Below are 20,384 nucleotides of genomic sequence, written 5' to 3'. Positions count from 1 at the left end.
CCTCTGTGTGGACTCAAGTTGCCCACCTTTCAGTTAGCAGCCAAGCACATTAATCGTTTGTACTACCCAGGGATTCACATCAGTGGTAAAATGGTTATTTCTCCCCAAAACGGATACACACTAGAAGGCCTGATTAACTGTGATTACAAATATTTAAAGATACTAATTTTAAAATACCACTTTTATGTATTTAAGATTATCCCCCTAAATGACTAAGGCTATGTTTACAAAATACAAAAGCAACTGTTTCAAACATGAATAATTTGGTCAACACATGATAGTTGCTTCCATAACACCCAGTAACTATCCTTACTGATTTTCAAGCTGGACTGACTATCTTTTTTTCTTTTTTCACTGAATTGACCAAATTGACTGTGGAAATTGATATCATGTTGAGACAACCCATGTTGCCACCCAGAACCGCTTCATGCAGGAAACTGTATCTTTATACTTGCTGCATCAATTAGCCCTGAAACAGGATCAAGTCACAGCTTGCTAATAGGGCCAAGGTCCTAAAGAGCATGTGCTTTCTGCAGCTCTTCACAAAAGGCTCCTCTGCCTACTGCCCAGCTCCTGGCCCCAACACAATGCGGGTCAGAGTGGGAGGCTGTCCTCAGTCAGGATCTGGCTGGGTGCCGAGGGGGCAGTTCAAAACAGATAAATTAAAGCTCTCTCACAAAACTACAGTGGAGTTACCCAAAATTCTCAGAATAAGAACTTAGAGGATAACTTCCTGCTAAGGTTAGCGTCAAAGAAAACTGTGACTTTGTACACGTTGCTGTATGCTTTCTCTTGTCAGAAAAGGAAAACTACTCAAACTAAAGATTCCCTTTTTGCTGTGATCTGCTCTCATCAGGTGCTGGGGTATCTCCTACTTTTCCTTCCCTTTGGCCTGTTCTGTTATATACTTGAAATATCTAACTTGCTCTGTGCTTTCATATGTGAGCTCACTGGACACTCTTAGAAACAGGCATGGTGTAACTCTTAAAGAAACAATAGTTCAGTTTTAAAACAAGACATGTGGCTCGGATGTGGGAAGCAGAAATAAACTTCTGTTTAACTCTTCCCACCTATAAAGCAATTACACTGTTTTGCTTGCATGCCAAGGAAGCCGCTCTCAGTTTACCAGGAGCCCAAGGATGCATCAGCAGGTCTCCACTCTTAGTAACCTCCTCCAGCACTGTGGCTGGGTGCTTCAGCAACCTCTTTCATTATGTTTAATCGTCTTATGAAAAGACAACAACCAATGTATCTATCTAGTTATTTCTTGGGAACTGCATTCTAATGAATGAGAACAGCAGGTACAATAGAGACTATGCTGACATTCCACATTACAAATTCATCTGTGCACAACAGGAACACACTTAAGAGAAAACCACAATGCAATATAAAAGTTATTCTAATCATTTCATCACATCATAAAGGGTAGGTCATCCAAATATTCCTGCAAAAGCCTTAAATAAAATTAAGCACTCTAATTAGCCACCTTAAACGGCAGTTATCGTCTAGAGAGTCTCATGATTCACCACCTCCGAATGGAGGACACAAATACAGCTCTCCTCCTTCACGTATGCGGCATTTGTAATGTTAATCAGGGCAAAAAGGCCTGGGTTTCTCGATTCTCTCTTCCCTCGATCTTTTCTTAGGAAGTAAAGAGGTTTCCTTCTTCAATTTCTACCTGCAATATGAACATACAGTAGTGGTAGAATGAGTCCTTGGAGTCTGGTTGTTGTTGTTGTTCATGTCATCGAGTCAGCTGACTTTTAGTGACCGTATGGACAACAGAATGAAACACTGCCCAGTCCTATATCACCCTCACAATCCTTGTTATGCTTGAGCCCACTGCTACAGCCACTGTGTCAATCCATCTCCTTGAAGGTCTCCCTCTTTTTTGCTGACCCTCTACTTTACCAAGCATGATGTCCTTCTCCAGGGACTGGTCTCTCCTAATAACATACCCAAAGTACATGAGATGAAGTCTTGCCATCCTTACTTTTAAGGAGCATTCTGGTGTACTGGAGTCTGGAGGGACTTGTATTCTGCCCCAGCTGTGGAACAACCTACTTTCCCAAGTCTAAGATACCAATGATTTTAAAAGTCCTACTGGGTATAAAAGCTTTTCAGCAAAAAAAAAAAAAAAAAGTGTGGGGTTGGGGCGGGGAGAAACACTACATTAAATGAATAAATGAATTGTAAGATACATTTTGATTGTAGACTTAACTTGGGGCAGCATGTCAGAAAAACAATGCTGGTAAATTGCTCTAAAGAAATATTACAGCAGGTAACGCTTCTTGGGTACTTGCTATGTACCAGGCAATGGGCTAAATGCTTTATATGCATTATTACATCATTTAATTCTCGTTATAACCTTTGACTTAGGTACTATTAATCTCATGTTACCCATGAGGAAACTGAGGCTCAAATTAATGAAGTTACTTGCCCAAGGTCACATACATCTAGAGGCTCCAACCTACCCCTTTAGCATTAACCAACCACATTATATTTATGAGCTAAACCTCATCTGAACCAATAGGCTGGATTATTATTCCAGCTTTGGCATTCAGTTCTTGGCCGATTTTGGGAAATCACAAGGAAAGTGGTGCTGGTGTTTATGTAAGGCTCTTCTCATTTCTCACCGGCTTGTTTCTTCTCTTCCTCTAGAAGAGAAGCAGATAATGGAGGGAGGTCTGAGGAAGGTTCTAACTATTCCTCCTCACTTAACCTCTTGCTTTTTCTCTTGTGAAACGATGGTTTGAGCCATAATAATAGTTGTTAGATGCCAGATATCATGCCGTGACCTCAAAGAGGTTAAGAAATAGACCCAAGGCTACAGAGCTGAGCTCAAATCCAGGTCTGACCTTAAAACTAGAGGTCTTCCATTAGGCCACCAACTACTTCTTGCCTTTCCTATGACTGAGCAAGTTACTTAGCCTCTTTGAGCTTTACTTCTTCATCTAAAAAAATGGGGATACTATGGTACCTTCCTAACAAGGCTATCATGAGGATTAAATAAAATTAAATACACAAAAATCTAATACAACAGTACCTAGAAAATATTCAATAAATACTAAAAATAATAATTATTACTCTAATCCAGAAGGAACTTAATCTTCCAAAACAAAAAAAATAAATAAATAAAAAGGCTTTGATCTCCCTGAAGCTGATCAACTTTAGCCATGACCTTGGAGAAAGGGGCAGACATCAAGAAGTCTTCAGACTACTAAAGCTGTCCGTCCATTCTGCTTGGCAGAATGTTTTATCTGAGGATAAACCTCTTACTTTAATACTAGAAAGGGGAACAAAGGATGACTTCCAATTAAGCCACGCTGCAACAAGTTCCAGGAGAAGAACATTCCCAGAAAAATCTGATTCAATTTATTCATCCAAAAAATGTGCACTGGCATACAACCAGAGTCATAGACTAACTGTGACCTCCACCCTCTACCAACAGAAATAAACCAATCATCCATCATACGGTATCCTCTCTCCCTCTGCTGAGCTCCTAAACTTCACAGTTTGCCTAAGTGACACAGCTGTGATCACAGCTATCTGTAGGGATTGGTGAATCAGATATTTATCTGCATGCTGAGTGCATCTTGCTAGATGGCTAGACAGTTGCTCACCTGAGTGGGTGCCATAAAGATCTGAGAGTAAAAACACACAATGATCATATCATCTACTTTAAATATCAATCCCTAGCAAGGCAGAAGAGGGGGCTAATGTCCTTCCCTGTAGGTCACATGACCTCTGTTCTTTTTCCTCTAAGGCTCCGGTTGACATTCATTTTCAGAATGGGAGAGGGACGTGGCCTGCATGGCTATTTACCCTGGGTTCCTCACCCTCTTGGAGATATCCTTAGACCCCACATCCCTAAAAGGGATGACTCTGCCTATGATCAAATCCTATCACGGATGCATGAAAGAGGAAAATTAAGTCCAGGACAACCATCTCTCATAAAGGGGGCCACTAGAATACAGGCAACTGCAGAAAGATCATATATTCTTCTTTTTTATTTAATTAAGTTTTTTATTTTGAGATAATTGTAAATTCACATGCAGTTTTAAGAAATAATGCAGAAATCCTGTGTACCTTCTTACCCAGGGTCCACCAATAGTAACAGCTTGTAAAACTATATATAGTACAGTATCACAAATAGTATGTTGATATTGTTACAGTCAAGACGGAATATTTCCATCACCACAAGGATTCCTCATCTTTCTTTTACAGCCACATCCATTCCCCTCGTGTCCTTATCCCCTCATTAAACTCTGGCAAGCATTACTTTGTTTTCCATTTCTATAACTTTGTCATTTCAAAATGTTACATAAGTGGAATAATACAGCATGCAACCTTTTGGGATTGGCTTTTTTCACTCAGTATAATTCTTTGGAATTTCATCCAAGTTGTTATGCATAAGAGCAGTTTGTCGCTTCTTATTGCTAAGTATATTCCATGGTATGGGTACTTTTTGAAGGACATCTAGGTTGTTCCCGTTTTTTTTGGTACTACTGTACAAGTTCCTGTGTGAGCATAAATTTTCATTTCTCTGGGATAAATGCCCAGGAGAACAACTGCTGGGTCATATGGTAGTTGCATGCTTAGTTTTTAAAAACTGTCAAATTGTTTTCCAGAGGGTCTGTATACCAGCAATGTCCGAGGGATCCAGTTTCTCCGCACCCTTGCCAGTATTTGGTGTTGTCATTATTTTTTTATTTTAGTCATTCTGAAAGGTATGTAGTGATACCTCATTGTGGTTTTAATTTGCATTTTTCTAGTGGTTAATGATGTTGAACATCTTTGCATGTGCTTATTTGCCATCTGTATATCCTTTTTAGTAGAATGTCTCTTCATGTCTTTTGCCCATTTTGTAATTGGATTGTTTGTTTTTCTACTGTTGAGTTTTGAGTGCTTTATATACTCTAGACAAATATTCTTTTAAAAGAAGACGTTTAAGTGACGATATACGGGTTTCTTGTCTTTTGAAAATCATTTGATAATCATTACCACAAACACAGAAATCCCCAGTGATCTCCTGAGGCAAAGAGAATGAATGACCAACATGGGGAAGAAGACTTAATTTCTAGAGATGTTCATTTGTGTGGATAGAGCTGGAGAAAAACCAATAACCCAGAGTCATTAAACTACTTTGTTTACCTCAGCTAATGGGCTAAGCCTTTTTTTTTTACCCTTGCAAAAACACAAATGTTCATGAGTTATATGATCGATCTACCACATACTACAGCACTGGCACGTGATTCATATTTACAGATAAAGGACAATATTTAAAAGATTTTTATACAGGATCTGAGGTGCTTTCATCACTAGCATTTGCCTAACACAAATGCTGCCCTTCTAGACATATTTGTTTAAATGGTCACTCAGGCAAAGAAGCTCCCACACCCTTTCATCATTACATGGCTGTGACACAAAGACCAGCTGGATGACTCCTTTTAAATTGACTTGGATTACTCAACACTACCGGTTGTTTTTAATAACTGTGTCTGGTCCTACAGAAAGCAAAAATACGGCTTAGATTATTTAAAAAATTACTATAAGCTAAGGTTAAGCAGAAACTGTGCGGATCTCTACAAAACAGGTTGTTTTGAAAGTTGTGTCAAATTACATTTCTACTCATAACTTAAAATTAACCAGGTTAGTTTTCTAATTGTATTAAAATGCTTTCCACCAATCCTTTTCCTTGAAGCTTCACTTTATCTAGCCAATCATTCTGTAATTTATTTTTGCTACAAATCCCAACTTTTACATATACTAAGGTATTCTTTTAACATTCCTACTTTGACTTTAAAATATCCTTCCTAAGTAATTCAAAAGTTTTACTTCTACCAATTCATTCCTCTTCTCTCTTTTACTTAAATATAATAAAATAATTATGGGATGTAATACAAATATTCTTATTTTAAAAATCAATTACACTGATATCATCGAAAAGGTAACAACAAATATATATAACCTTACCCCCCCCCCACATTTTTGAATTTTCAGCCTCCAATTTTATTCCAAATTCTTTCCTTAAAAATGATACCTTGCATGGACCTTCTTTGTACATTTTGTTTTTTTTGCAACTTCCACAATTACTTCAAAATAAAAAATTAAGAGAAAAAAAGGATGTCTTTGTTTTCCATTCAAGTTGTGACTCTACATGTTGTTTTTATAATATTTTATATTCAGTATACTTTACACACAAAAAAAACCCTTTTTAAAGATGTCTTTTGATTACATCAGTCTAGTTTATAAAGCAATCGTTTTCTTAGTTAAACTACATTGCTTTAATTCTCAATTATTTGTTTATACTCCAATCTCTTCAGTTCTAAAATATTTCCTATGTCCTAGAATTCTCCACTTCTTTGAAGGAACACCTTAGTTTATATACATAAAGCACTTACAACAGTGCCTGGTGCAGAGTTTAATAAATATCTGTTACCACTACTACTACTACTACTATTACATGGAAAAATCTACTCTCAGGGATTCTCATCTTTTTCTTTTCTCTCCCCCATGCCACTCTGATTTGCTCTGTTCTCTTACCCTGCCAACATGTCATGCTTCTTCAGTCATGAAATTCAGAATGCTGGCTCTTGGAGGGACCTGAGTAATTATCTACCCATCCTCATCATATATATGAGGGAACTGAGGCCCAGAGAGCAGGAATAACCTCTCCAAGATCATACGGCAAGCAGGCAATCAGTGGGACTGAACTGGTAATGCCAATTCAACCTCTACTCTTCTTAGAAATTTCTCTCTTTTAATTTTCTAAGGCCAGTCAAGTCATACTGCACACCTGCAGATCTCTAGCAACGTTACTGGGGGGAAATGGCTTAACTAAGGAGATATTTCCAACTTTCAGATAGTCTAAATTGCTGTGCTAATGACAGTAACTGAGTTTTCCCTCCCTCCTCCTCTCTTCATCTCCCTTTTCTTTCATTGTAAATATCCTTTAAATCATGAGGTAATTTTTTTTTTGTTTCTAGGCACTGAGTTGCTAGACCAAACCAGGTAGGATTTGTCAGGAGCCATGGAGATATGGTGATAATAACACAATCACCAAGACCCTTTGAAAGAATGGTTTGTCTTTTTTGGCAGAGGAAACGTCTAAGGTAGAGCTTTGGCCACACTGCTGAGGTGTAACAGAATGCCTTCTCTCTCTCACTCTTTTTTAAAAAGCCTGGGGTAAAATTTATACACGGTAAAATTCACTCTCTTTAAGCGAACACGTTTATGTATTCTAACAAATCTACACTGTCATGTCACCACCACCCAAATCAATATCTAGAATATTTTCAATACCCCCAAAAGTTCTTTCATGCCTTTATAGTCAACCCTTCCCTACTCTTTGGAAACCACTGATATACTGCCCATCCCCACAGTTTTGCCTTTTGCAGATTGTTACATAAGTGGAACCACACCATAGGTAGCCTTTTGAGTCTGGTTTCTTTCACTCTGCATAAAGTATGTGAGATTCATGCATGTTGGCACATGTATCTGTAGTTTGTTCCTTTTTTATTGCTGAGTAGTATTCCATTGTATGGATGTACCACAGTGTGGTTGTCCATTCAGCAGCTGAAGATTTGGGTTGTTTCTAGTTTATGTTGACATATGCTTTCGTTCTCAAATATCTAGGAGTGGGATTGCTGTATCATGTGGTAGGAAACTGCCCAAGTGTTTTCCAAAGGGGCTGTACCACATTACTTTCCCACCAGCAATGTATGAAAGTTCCAGTTGCTCTGTATCCTTGCCAGTTTATATATTAAATCAGTTTTCTTCTTTAATTTTAGTGTACTCCTCTCTTTTAATAGAAAAAAAAAGTAACAGGAAACTACTTTGGAAAGTCTGAAAGTTTAAGCAACCTTGAGTCTTCTCGCCCTTAAACTTTACAATTCTATTGACTCTACATTCAAAGTATACCCAGAATCTGACTACTTCTCTCCACCTTCATAGCTGTCTCCCTGATCTGTGGCTCTGTAACTCACCGGGATTACTGCAACAGCTTCCTAACAGCTGATTCTACCCTTCTTCCCCCTAGTCTGTTTCCAACTCCATGGCCAGCCTTATCTTTTTAAAATACAAGGTAGATCATGGTACTTCTCTGCTAAAACCCTGCTGTGGCTCCCCATTTCATTTAGGTAAAGCCAATGTCCTCTCACTGGCCCCATGATCTCACTGCCTTTCTCTCCACCACCATCCCTCTCGCTCACTGGGCCTCCTTGGTGCTCCAGAAACACTCAGGCACATTCCCACCTTGTGGCTTCTTCTCTAACATTCCCCCATTCATCTACTTGACTCCTCCCCCTCCTCCTTCAAGCCTTTGCCCCAGTCTCATCTCCTCTATGAGGTCTACTTAACACTGCAATCTACCCTTTGCCTCCCCTAAGCTTAATCACTTTTTTCTCCATATTATCAACCACCTTCTAACGCACTCTGAATTGACATATGTATTGTGTTTATTGTTTACGGCCTGTTTCCCAGCTGCACCCCACTTCTGCTAGAATGTAAGCTCTAAACATGTAGGAATCTTTTGTTTTGTACTGAGTACACAGTATGTATAAAACAGAGCTGATGAACGAATGAACAATGCCAGCCTTGACATTTATGGTAGCACCAACTGGAGGAGGGGTATGAGGCCAGGAGTAGAAAATAAAATAAAAATAAAGGCAGGATAGAAAACAAAATTTCTAACACGCCTGCTGAAACTACAATACTGAGTTTCTCTAAACACAAATCTACCTGGACAGTATTTGCTCCAGAATTTTGCAGAAATGGGGGGTGGGGGGGGGGTGGGACTCTTTTATTAGAGAAAATAAGTGAAACTAATCAGGTTTGTGTGTATAAAAATGTCCTGGGAAACCAACTATTTAGGTTTCTTCTTTCTATAAACTTCAGTGTCTATGTAAGACTGCCCCAGCTTGATTGCCAATTTTATTTTTTTTTAAATCTAAGTTCTATTCTCATTACCCTTCCATTTCTATTTTTTATCCTCAGGGAAAGAGAGACCAGTTACTGCCAGGGCATTCTCACATCTTCCAAAGAAATGGCATAGGTGTTAATCTTGTATTTATGTTTGATGTAGGTAATGATGGCTATGACTAGAGCTGCAGGTTTATTAATATGCAGGGCTCTCACCTCACAAAAAAATTTTTTTCTTTTTTTTCACCTCATTAGTGGCAAGGCATGTTTTGAAGTTTAGCTGCAATGTTTGCTGTAATGCTGGATGTGGCCTAACAGACTTTCTCACTGTTCATTTTCTTTGTTTTTACCCACAGTCAGTAGATGCTATACTTGTAGGGCTCACACATATGCCTTTTGATAAAGATGATTTTTCCACAGTAGTTAATCTTGGTGGAATTTTCAAATACTTTTAATAATTATGTCCTCATGTGATGTCACATGCTTGGTTTATCTTGAAGGAAATATTTTCACAACTTTTGACCCAGTAATACAAAGTATAATAAACTCTCCCTGGCTTGATTTTTGAGTGGGGTATTCCTTTTTTTTTTTTTCTTATTAACTAGATAAGGTGATTAACTCAGTAGTTATATAACAAAAACATGCCTGTTTTAGCCATGGAGAGTTTATAAAGTACATGCACCTATGCCATCTCAACCAAACCTTAAAAATAGTAAAAGAAACTTAACAGTAAAATATGACTGAATACAATATTTGAAGATTCATTATGAACAGCAACTGTTGTATTTCAAATTCCAAAAAAATCTTCAGTTGACACAATATGCTACCAAATAAACTAATTTTACCAGGCTTATAAGTCCCATGGGATGGGTGGTTTGTCACTGTTTATTGCTCAATTTCCTTCTATTCTGTGGTCTTCACTGGACATACACTACAAGAAAGACTCCAGATTTCCAACAGCTTGCTTGGAATTCATCAACTATGTTTTATAAATTCTGTAACATACTACTTATATTTTTTATAGCTAAAAATCCTGGACCACGTTTAAATGTGAGGAATAGTTCGCTATCATTTCTCATTTGGTAACTGAACACATCTCTGCTTCTTAATTTTTTGAATTTTATGCTCATAGTTATAAAGCTATTGCTTTTTTTTCTACCCTGGTTTTTAGGGGCAGAATCTGGTAGGGAAGAAAATGATGATTAGAGGGGAACACAGCTACGTAGACCAAGACAAAGGAGAGAGAGGTTTAGATCAATCATTAGAGTTTCTTTCCCCATCTTTTTTCACTGCCTTGTCTTCTCACAGCATCTGTACCAGCCTCCCCCTCCTGCAGAAGGACCCTGTCTTTGATTTGACAATGTGACACATATCCAGCTAGAATCCCCATCATCATTCATTTAAATTAGAGAAGGCAAAATTGAGTATATGTGCTTTTAAGAAGGCACAGCAATGAGTTTGTATAGCAAAAGTGTATAAACAAGTATATTATCTATTTAATTGCCTTGGCTGAACTTAAAAGCTCTGATCTTTAATTGCCTGATTGAACTGATCTAAAAAGCTACAATTTTTTAATCAAGGAGAAAATTAAATAGCTTTTTGGTGAATAAAAAGGCATCTTTAATCTTATTTTTATGGAATCCAAGTTATTAAATATGGATAAAACCTCTAAAATATTAAGTTAACAACTATTCAATCTAGAATACATTTCTCATTACAATCTTTACAAAGTCTTCAGGGACACTTGGCTTCTTCAGCTCTTCAATAAAAACACATGCTTTTAAATCCAGAAGGTAAAAGTTTCCATGAATAGCTAAGAAACTAAAAAGCTAAATATATATTTAATGGCATGTATTACCACAGCATATTTATTTCTCGAGTTGAGCACCCATAACTACAGGGACGTAACTGTTCATCTGCACTATAACTTACTCACTAGTCTTTCCATCTAGATAGAAAGAGATGCACTTCATTCATTGGTATTTATTTACAACTGAAATTCCTTGAGTGATTTTGTTGGTCCACTTTCACTGGCCCCACTTGGTCCCTCAGCTATCTTCTTCGACAACTAGTGGTATTTCACAGCAGGTTATCCTCTGTGGGAATTGGGCTGGACAGCACAGACTGAATCAAGAAGTATGGATTCAGGATTCCCTTTTGAAAATCTCACTTCCTCCATCAGTCAAACCACTAAGGCCCTTGCACATCACTGATCAAAAAACTCTTCTTAGCCCAAGCTGCATCAAGAGCTGGGAAGAAGGACCTACCTGCCTCTCTGAGAGGCTCTGGTCAACCACACCTGCCCACAGTGATCACGCAGTGGTACACTGGGAATACGACAAATAAATGAGACTTTATTCAACCATTTTTATACGTACAATTCAGTGACATTGATTACATTCTTCCTGTTGTGTAACCATTTTCACTCTTTTTTTCTGATCTGAGTTGTTCTTCCCCAATTAACATAAACTCACTGCCCCCTAAGTTCCTGTCTAATCTTCATCTTACACAGACAGTTCTTAAAAGAGCGTAATGCTCAAGGCAGACATTTTTTTACTAGTAAAGCTAAACAACTGTTTGGTTTTAAGAAAACTTCAAGGGGTATTTTTGGTTTAAGTTTTAAAGATTGTTTCAGGGTTCATCCAGCCCCCTTGGTTCCAGGAAGTCTGGATTCCATGAGAATTTGAAATTCTCACTCACCCATCCCCCCACCCCCCAACCTTTTGGTCAGGATTATTCTATGAAATCTTTGATCAAAATGTTCAGTAATGGTAGCCGGGCACATCCAGTTCCTCTGGTCTCATCATCAAGGAGGCAGTTGTTCATGGAGGCAGTTAACCACACATTCCATATCCTCCTTCTATTCCTGACTTTCCTTCCTCTGTTGCTTCAGGCAAATAGAAACCAATTCCTAGACTTTATTTTTATATCCAGACATAAATCCATTTGAAACATGTCTATCAGGATCTCACTTCAATTGAAAAATTCAATTTTTCTCCCAAACACAGAATAAAACTAAAATCAAGTAAATTATATACAGGAAATATCAGAGGTATGTCTGATATTATCAGCATGATTTCTGATTTTAAGAAGAAAAAAAAATGATTGCAGAATAATTAAAATGTATTTCTCCCTCCACTACAGTTCTTAGCCCTACAAAGATTCCTCATAGAAACTTACGGCTGGAGAGAATTCATTACAAGCCAGAATTATGCTGTATGCCTTGAGTACAGGATGATCCTAAGGCTCACTTTAATAACACCACTACATTTCCACAGCAAAGTACTTTTAATGAGGGCTTTGCTATTGAGAATTGACCACTGGGTTAATTCCTATAAAAATGGTTATAACCACTTTATGGGCTGGTGGGTGTGGGGAAGGAGGGGACTCAGGGAATGGAAGCAATATAGGTCATATTATTATGTTAAATACCATTTTCTCTTAATCTTGGTGGTGAAAAATGCTCTATTTTTCTTGCACCCACCAAACATATTTACATACCTGTTTATACCCAGGAAAAGTAATGCCAACACAACCAGCTCACTCTCCCTAAATCTGCATTTTGCAGTGACTATACTCTAAAATATCTGTCCTATAGGGTCGCTATGAGTCGGAATCGACTCGATGGCAACAGGCTTTTTACAGGTATACTCAAAAATAGAAAGTGGCTTACGCATTTGGTTTACTATTCCATTTAATCAGAATAAATGTCTTCAGGAACTGAACTGACATTTTACTTGTCAAAATCTAGATACCCTCTTCAAAAAAGGATGGAGGATTTAAGAAGAAATTTGGAATCATTAGGATATTAAAACCACCACCATAAAAAACAATCCTTAGTGACAGATGTGATACTATCATTGAAGACATCGGTTGGTTTTTTTTTTGTCTTATAGTTTATACCCTAAAAAACACAAACAAAAAAATCTTTCCTTCAGTCACATCTAATGTGTATGCTGTTGCATTCCCCAACAGTGTATAAAGCTAGGATGAGCAGATGTGTAAGATTAAATAGTACTGTCAGTAACATCAGACCCTGAAGTTGCTTTTTTATAGTCTGTTTCTTACTCAATAATTTGCCATGCAGACATTTTAGGAACATTAAAGCAGAAAGGGAGGTTCCTTTTGCAACATTCAACAGTTACCTGATTATTTTCTCGTCTGTTCTCTCAAGAGATCAGGAGACTGCTTCTGATGCTTTCAGTGGTGTCAAACCTTGTCTAACTTCAGGTGGAGGAGAGAGAATCACCACGAGCACAAAGCTGATTCCTATGAGGTGGACGTCAGACATACCTCCACTCTCCAACCTTTTTACCACTTCTGACACCAGTCGTCCTCCCCACGGCACTCTCTACTTCTCTCCTGGGTTCCATAATTCATTACAGCAGCCACACAGAACTCACAGACCATACTCATGATTTTGTGGTTTATTGGGAAAGTAACAGCCTATAATTCAGGATCAGGATCAACTTGGAAGTAACAGGATACAGGATACAGTTGTCAATCAGGAGAGCTTCCAACCAAGACAGCTCTCAGTTCCATTTCAGCAATGCCTGTAGGCAGGTTGTGCTTAGGCCTCTGCTGCTGGGCCCTGCTCAGCCTGGTCTCTGCCCCGCTCCAGCAAGTGTTTTGGCTCCTTAGCTCCACCTATCCATGCCCAGAGGCACTCACCCCGCCAGCAAGCCTCCTACTTGAAGGTGCTCAATTCTCTTGCTCCATGGGTTGTCAAGCCCCACCACAGCTGGCTGGCACTGGTCTCTTGGTTCTTACCTTCTCATGCCACCACCACTCTTGCCACTACCACGTCATCTCTCGCCCTCTTCAGTGTTACAGCTGTCTTTCTCCTACATCTAGGATGTTCTCAGCACAGGGACCCCATGTCTAAAGGATGTGCTCTGCTCCAGCTCTTCTTCTTGATGGTAGTGAGGTCCCACTGAACCTCTGTGGGATTGGCACTTTTATAAGACTACTCCTCCCATCAAGACCACAAATAGATCAATCCCCTTGGTAGGCCACGGTTATCTTATTTGCTTAGTAAACTGTCCAATCCCTTTGCAAGACTGTAGCCAGGCAAATCATCTTGGCAGAACTACAAACCCAAGGCCAGAAAGGTCATATATAAAGAGAAACTCATGCACTGCAACTTATTTAAAGCTTCATGTTGAAGTTATATCAGGTAATCTCTTAAGAAACACTGTATGGTAATATCAGATATGTTAATAAAAGAAAGGATGCTATGGTATAGAAAGTACACACCCTGAATTAACTAAAGTAAGAAAAATGAGATTCTATCATTTCTAAATACCATGAAATATCTTTTTATATGTTTGTTAAATGTGATTCAGAAAAATACTATACTAAACTTATAATCTTGAAGAGAGCAGTTGAGGGAGAAGGCACGCAACTGAAACATAACATTTATAAAGCAACTATCTTTATGACCACCAAATATATCCTCTGGCTTAAATATCAGATCATTTATTCACCTTAAAAATTTAAGTATCTGGAGGAAACTTTTCCCTCACCCATCTCAGGTCAAAAAATACTACATCAGAGTTTATAAGTCCAGTACCTACCTCTATGTAAAATCTTTAAACTCCACAAATAGGTAAGGCCTTTAACAACCTAAATTTAGAGAAAACAATATAATTATTGTTCTTACAGAGAATTTTCCACATTTCAAATATATAATCATATCAATCAGAATTCTCCTTTAAAACTCAAACAACAATCATTTATTAAGCATCTCCCATTTCTGTTCCAGGCTCTGTCGGGATGCCAAACATATAAGCCATAGGTTCTTTCCTTTAATGAGCGTACAGTGTTCTGAAGATAAGGTACGCCAAGTGAAGGAAACAAGTGTATGCGCACATTAGATGACCTGGAAGTACTTACACTAAATTCTTAGTGGTGGTACGGGGGAGGGAGGAGAGGGACTAGAAAAAATGGACAGTCTTTCACTTTTTATTTTCTGCACTCCTGTATTTGAATTTTTAAAAAATCATTACATTTGTGACCAAGGCAAGATATTTTTTAAAAAAGTGAACTAATGAAATAATGCAGCAAATTCCAAGCATTCAGTAGGTGAAATAGATACCACTTTATCCCACCAATAGTAAGGAAGGGCTCTACCAAGTTCTTGATCGAACTGATGTGAGAAAAAGGAAAGTAGGCATTGAGGACAATGTAAAAATGTATAATAAGATACATACATATACCAAGATCATAAAGATAAAGATGCTATTCTAGGTTAAAAGAGACTAAAGAGACATGTCAACTAAATGCAATGTATAATCCCCTAGACTAGATGCTGAACCAGATTTTTTTCCCCCTTTTTGGGTATAAAGGATACTACTGAACAACTAGCAAAAATTTGAATAAGGTCTGCTGATTAGATAATTGTTAGTTTCCTGATTTTGATCATTATACAGTTATTATGTAAAAGCATGTCCTTGTTCTCAGGAAATATATCTGAAGTATTTAGGGGTAAAAGGCCAGGATGTCTACAACTTATTCTCACACTTTTCAGGGGGGTAAAAAAAAAAAAACCCAACATGTATATAGATTTTTAAGCAAATGTGGTAAACTGTTAATAATTGGAGAATCTGGGTGAAACATTTGTGGGGATTCTTTGTACTATTCTCAAAACATTTTTGTTAGTTTTAAATGATTTCAAAATAAACAGCTACCAGAAATTTTTTTCTTTTTTTTTGAAAAAGCATTGGGGTAGGAAAGAATGAAGTGTATCAAAGTGATCATCATAAGTCAGTCTGGCTGGTGTAAAGTGCGTATGTAAAAGACTCATTTAGATAATGCTGAAAAGGCAGGTCGAGGAAATAAAATGAAAAAAATACGAACACCCAAATTAGATTTGGATTTTTCATTTTAATAGCCTGAGTCAAGAATAATCAGTTAAATGAAACACTGGAAGAAATGTTTCCAAGAACCTAAGTACATGGGTTACAAGTGCTACCTTCTATATGAAAACTTAATCAGTGGTCATCACTAAAACTTTAAAAATCCTTCTACAAAAACTGTTGTAAAAACAGATGCAGATGCTTCACTCACAAAACTGACTTTGCAAGCACGTGAATGTGAACTTACAAATGTCAAAGATGAGTTCATAATTAGGTACCAGATATAAACAAACAGCTATACTGCTTAACATTCCTATAAGAATTTAGAAGCACCCATTAGTACAGAAGATTTTAGGTCAGTCAGGGCTATAAGATCAAGAAAGCCTATCATGATGAAAAGTAACTTAGTCGTTTACATAACTTGAAAATAATAAAGGGGCTGGGGGCTAAATACGCAAGGATTTTAGTTGCTCGATAAAGACAAAGAGCAATAGTAAAGGATGGAAATGCAAAGGGAGAAAACCAATTTCCAAATATCTCATTAAGGGTTGAGAAGACAAAATCTATTATTAATTAATGCTGGGCAGAGCTTAACATATTTTAAATGTTCTCATAGTGTGGAATGCACTCCTTAAGCATGTCTTTTCTAAGAGACCAGAATAAATTTTCACAGCAAATAATTTCTTCCAGAGTTTGAAATATTTGTGCAATGCAATAAAACACACATATGCCAGACAGTAAAAAAGAAAGTATCAAGATATTAATAAATTCAAAATATTTTTCATAAAATAAAATAATATTAATATAAATTATCACAGAAGGAAACAGGACAAAATATTTCTTTTAATGCTTGTAAAACAATAACTTAAAGAATGAACACAATTTTCTCTCTGAGAAATAGGAAAGGCTTATCCTATCTAGCATGAAAGTAAACCATCTTCTGAGTTCTGGAGGTAGGATTAAACTCCTCAGCTTATAAGCTTACTTGTATATATAAAACCTGGCTGTTAATAGCACATCACTAAAAACTGGTCCCACAGAGAATGTATCATCAGAAAGCAGAAAAGGGGAAGGCAATCCATCATATACAGACTGTCAGGCAGAAAAAAAATAAAGCAGGTACTGGTTTTATGATTCTCGGTAAAATTATAAATTTTGTTAGAGGTTTAAAAAGAAAATACTCTCCTATTTTTGTCACAATAGACTATATTTTCCTTTTAGAGTCATGTAAGTATCCATGTACAAGGGAGCTAAAAATCTGTCCATTGCAAATCTAGGGGGTATTGTTGGTATTCAGTAGGCTAGGTTTCACAACAATGACTTGACAAAGCCTTGACACTAAAAGTACTTATATCTGCTGTCAATCACTCACTCCTTGACATGTCAAGTGCACATCCTTTCAGGGACAACTTCAATCAACATTAGCACTCAAAATACAGTACACAGTGTCACTGCTTCAAAAATGAGAGGAAAAATAAAATGTGTTAGGTGGCAAGGAAAAGCAGAATGGCATTCCTCTTTATAGGAGACCAGATTCAAATGAAAAATAGAAAAAAATTGTTGAGCAAGTAGGAAGGCTGAAATCAGCCAGTTTATATAGATTTTTTCTTCTGGGAAAAATACTCTCTTGCCATACATCCTACAACAGAAAATTTGAACAACATATCATACACAGAGGCTGACAGGGGTCTATCCTGTAATGAACCTTGGATCTTTGGTCCAGCCTTGCATGCCAGATGATTAGAAACTGGAAAACAAACAAAAAAAATTGGGGGAGGGAGACATACCTAGATGCGGTTGTAAGACATGAAAAGAATATGAAGCAATTTTACGTGTTACTCCATTGGTCTTCGATTTTTTCTTCACTCTTTCTTTCCTTCTTATACTAGATCTCCCTTTCACTTCTTCCCTCTTTTCTCATTTTTATGAAAGCAGAATAAAAGAACCTGGGGTCGAGAGTTAGATGGCCCTGTGTGCAAATGACTATTGACTAACTATAGATGATAACCTCAGGCAAGTCTCTTGCATATGTGTAAATATGTTCAATAATCCATACTTTACAGGGTTGCTATAAAGACTAAATGACATCCTATTTGTACACAAAGCATCTAATAGTGATTGGCACAAGGAAGTAATAATATAGGCCTGCTTCCCTCCTCTCTCCTTCTGATTCTTTGCTTCTGACTTGGCAAGGGCACCTACACGCCTTCTCAGCCTCACTGAGGGAACTCAAGAGAAAGATGTTCATACTGTCTTCAGAACACTATACAAGGATACTGGGAGCCCAATCAAGCCCTGAGGACATTTATTTTATACAGTTTGCTAGGCTTATTTTGATGGTTACAATCCTTCCATCGTCAGGCATTGACCATCTGTCAATCTAGTGTTTGTCAACTATAGCAAAGGATTATCCAAGTTTGCAGTCACAGAAGACACAAAAAGAATATACATAGGAGGCATTATACGAACTTACGTCCCAGCAAAGTTTATAAAAAGTAAGAGAAAAAGAGAAAAATTATCAAAAGCACTCCTTCTACTCTGGTTATTGTCAGTTCTCCTTACTATGACCTGGTAAGCCATAAAAGCTAGAGAAAGTGGACATTTTAGAAAACAAAACAAAAAACACACACCACCAAGGTTTCAGATATTTAGAACGGGGTGGAGGGGGGGACCCACACAGAAACACTAATTTAAAAAAAGTGAAAATTAATATAAACAATGCTTTGGACTAGCACTTATTTTAAATGTTTTTCACCAAAATAATTGTTTTCAATTACTCAATGGGCAAGCCCTGTATTTGAAGCAGATTATTTTTTTCTGCTGACTCCATTCACTTCACAGGCTTCACACTCCAGTAGAACTGAAAAGACCAGTGGCCTTGTGTGTCTGCCCTACGTAAGAGGGAGGTAAGATTTATGAAGTACGGGAAGAATATGCTTCCCTACTGAAGAAGGCAGATTTCTATTTTCGCTAGGTTCAATAGATAATTGAGTATATAGAACTTACATATTTTTTTTCTTTTTCAATTGGTATCCTTGCCTTTTTTCACCGTTTATTATACATGTTATTAAACTTTAGAGCCAAGAACTGCCAAAAGCCACAAAGCATTCATTCCCTTAGAGATTAGAAGAGGAAATGAAACATTTTTATTTTCATCTAAAGTAGTGATTTAAGTACTCAAATTTCATACTAAACTAATCTACCTAAACATGCAGATTAGAGGCTACTTAGCAGCAAAAGCATCAGAAAAGAAAGTTCTCATCACCCTGGGCAGTTCACACTAATAATTAGAAAGAAAAAAGGAAAGCTGTGAATTACAATGAACTAAGACTAAATAAGTGTCTATGCTGGATTAAAGGATTTGAGTTGTCAGTTTGACGTATAATGAATGTGAAAATCAGCCATTTAATTAAATGGTACATGGCATAATCACTCTGTTCTGCATTAAACTGCTTAAGTTATCAGAGCTCCTTTAATTTAGCAATTGTTTACTATTATACCACCCCATGACTTCTCTTAGACACTGTTTAGCCTACTTTGTCCCAAATCTGAAACCTGGATCTGATACGGCACTGTTGGTTTAGTTAGTATTTTTCATTAGTTTATTAGCATACAGAAAATAGAAAACTCTTTTCAATCATATAGGGAACAAATTCCTAGACATAGTTGATTAAAAAATCCTAAAAACCAGTAACATAAAAACACTATAAAAACCATTATGAACAAAGTAGTATTTTTCTGATTGTTTTATTTTAATAACTGAAATTTTAAAAGCATTTTCTAATTATATGCCTATAACTACAAAATATCCAATTTTCTTTTTCTTTTTGAATACTGTGGATATTTTACTAGTCAACAAGAACACGAAGATCCCAGCAAACACACGAAACTGAAACGGGTCAATGCACCCCTAAGGCTGAAGGATGTCATGTGACTATGTCGTTACCATGGGCTAGTCTATGGAAAGAAGAAAAGACAAAAATAATAAGAGTGGAAGAGAGTTAAAAAGGTCCTGGCAGCCAATAGTGATTGTAGACAAAAGAAAAAAAAAAAATCCTGAAGGTATAAGGAAATTAAAGCTTGACTAAAAAGATTAAAAAAGAAGAAAGATTAAGTCACCCAAATTTCCTAAGGTTGGAACCATATACTCACTGCTACTGCAATTCTTCCAAGGACGTGCTCTGGGATTTTTCTATATACATCCAAAGATCCCCCTGCAGAGACAAACACGTGGTTGTTACTGCCAACAAAACTACAAGAAAAGAGTGCTGGGCTCTTCCTCTGTGCATTCACTGTGAGAATTTTTTTTTTTTTTCTCTTTTTACATCACACTTGGATGTCTAGTGTGAAACTAATTTTTAGTTTCAATTTTATTTCTGACATAATCACGCTTCCAGGTGAAGTATAACGAATACCTCTACTTTATCCCCAAGCGTATATCACACAGAGGTAAAATGGGAAGGAAATGTAAGAGCTCTGTTGCACAACTCGAAAGATGTAATACATGAATCAACTTCACTAAATGGTACTTGTAGAAACTGTTGAATTGGTGTATGTTTTACTGTGTATATTCTCAACAACAACAAAATAAATAAAATTTAAAGA

At 37.2% G+C, this 20,384-nt stretch overlaps 1 protein-coding gene across 5 annotated transcripts in view; it reads right to left on the bottom strand.

Annotated features, from left to right (window-relative positions):
* The window catches only part of MAP2K5 (mitogen-activated protein kinase kinase 5), a 287,381-nt gene that overhangs the window by 131,867 nt on the left and 135,130 nt on the right, over window positions 1–20,384 (bottom strand). For all 5 annotated transcript variants that reach the window (XM_049852647.1, XM_049852648.1, XM_049852650.1 and 2 more), the window contains exons 12-13: window positions 19,932–19,993; window positions 14,499–14,547 (exon numbers count right to left, since the gene is read on the bottom strand). In XM_049852647.1, the coding sequence (XP_049708604.1) occupies window positions 14,499–14,547; window positions 19,932–19,993 (111 nt within the window). The remainder of the gene's footprint in view (window positions 1–14,498; window positions 14,548–19,931; window positions 19,994–20,384) is intronic.

Source organism: Elephas maximus, chromosome 13 (genome assembly GCF_024166365.1).
Source record: "Elephas maximus indicus isolate mEleMax1 chromosome 13, mEleMax1 primary haplotype, whole genome shotgun sequence".
Classification (NCBI taxonomy): domain Eukaryota; kingdom Metazoa; phylum Chordata; class Mammalia; order Proboscidea; family Elephantidae; genus Elephas; species Elephas maximus.
This window is presented reverse-complemented; position numbering and strand designations above follow the sequence as displayed.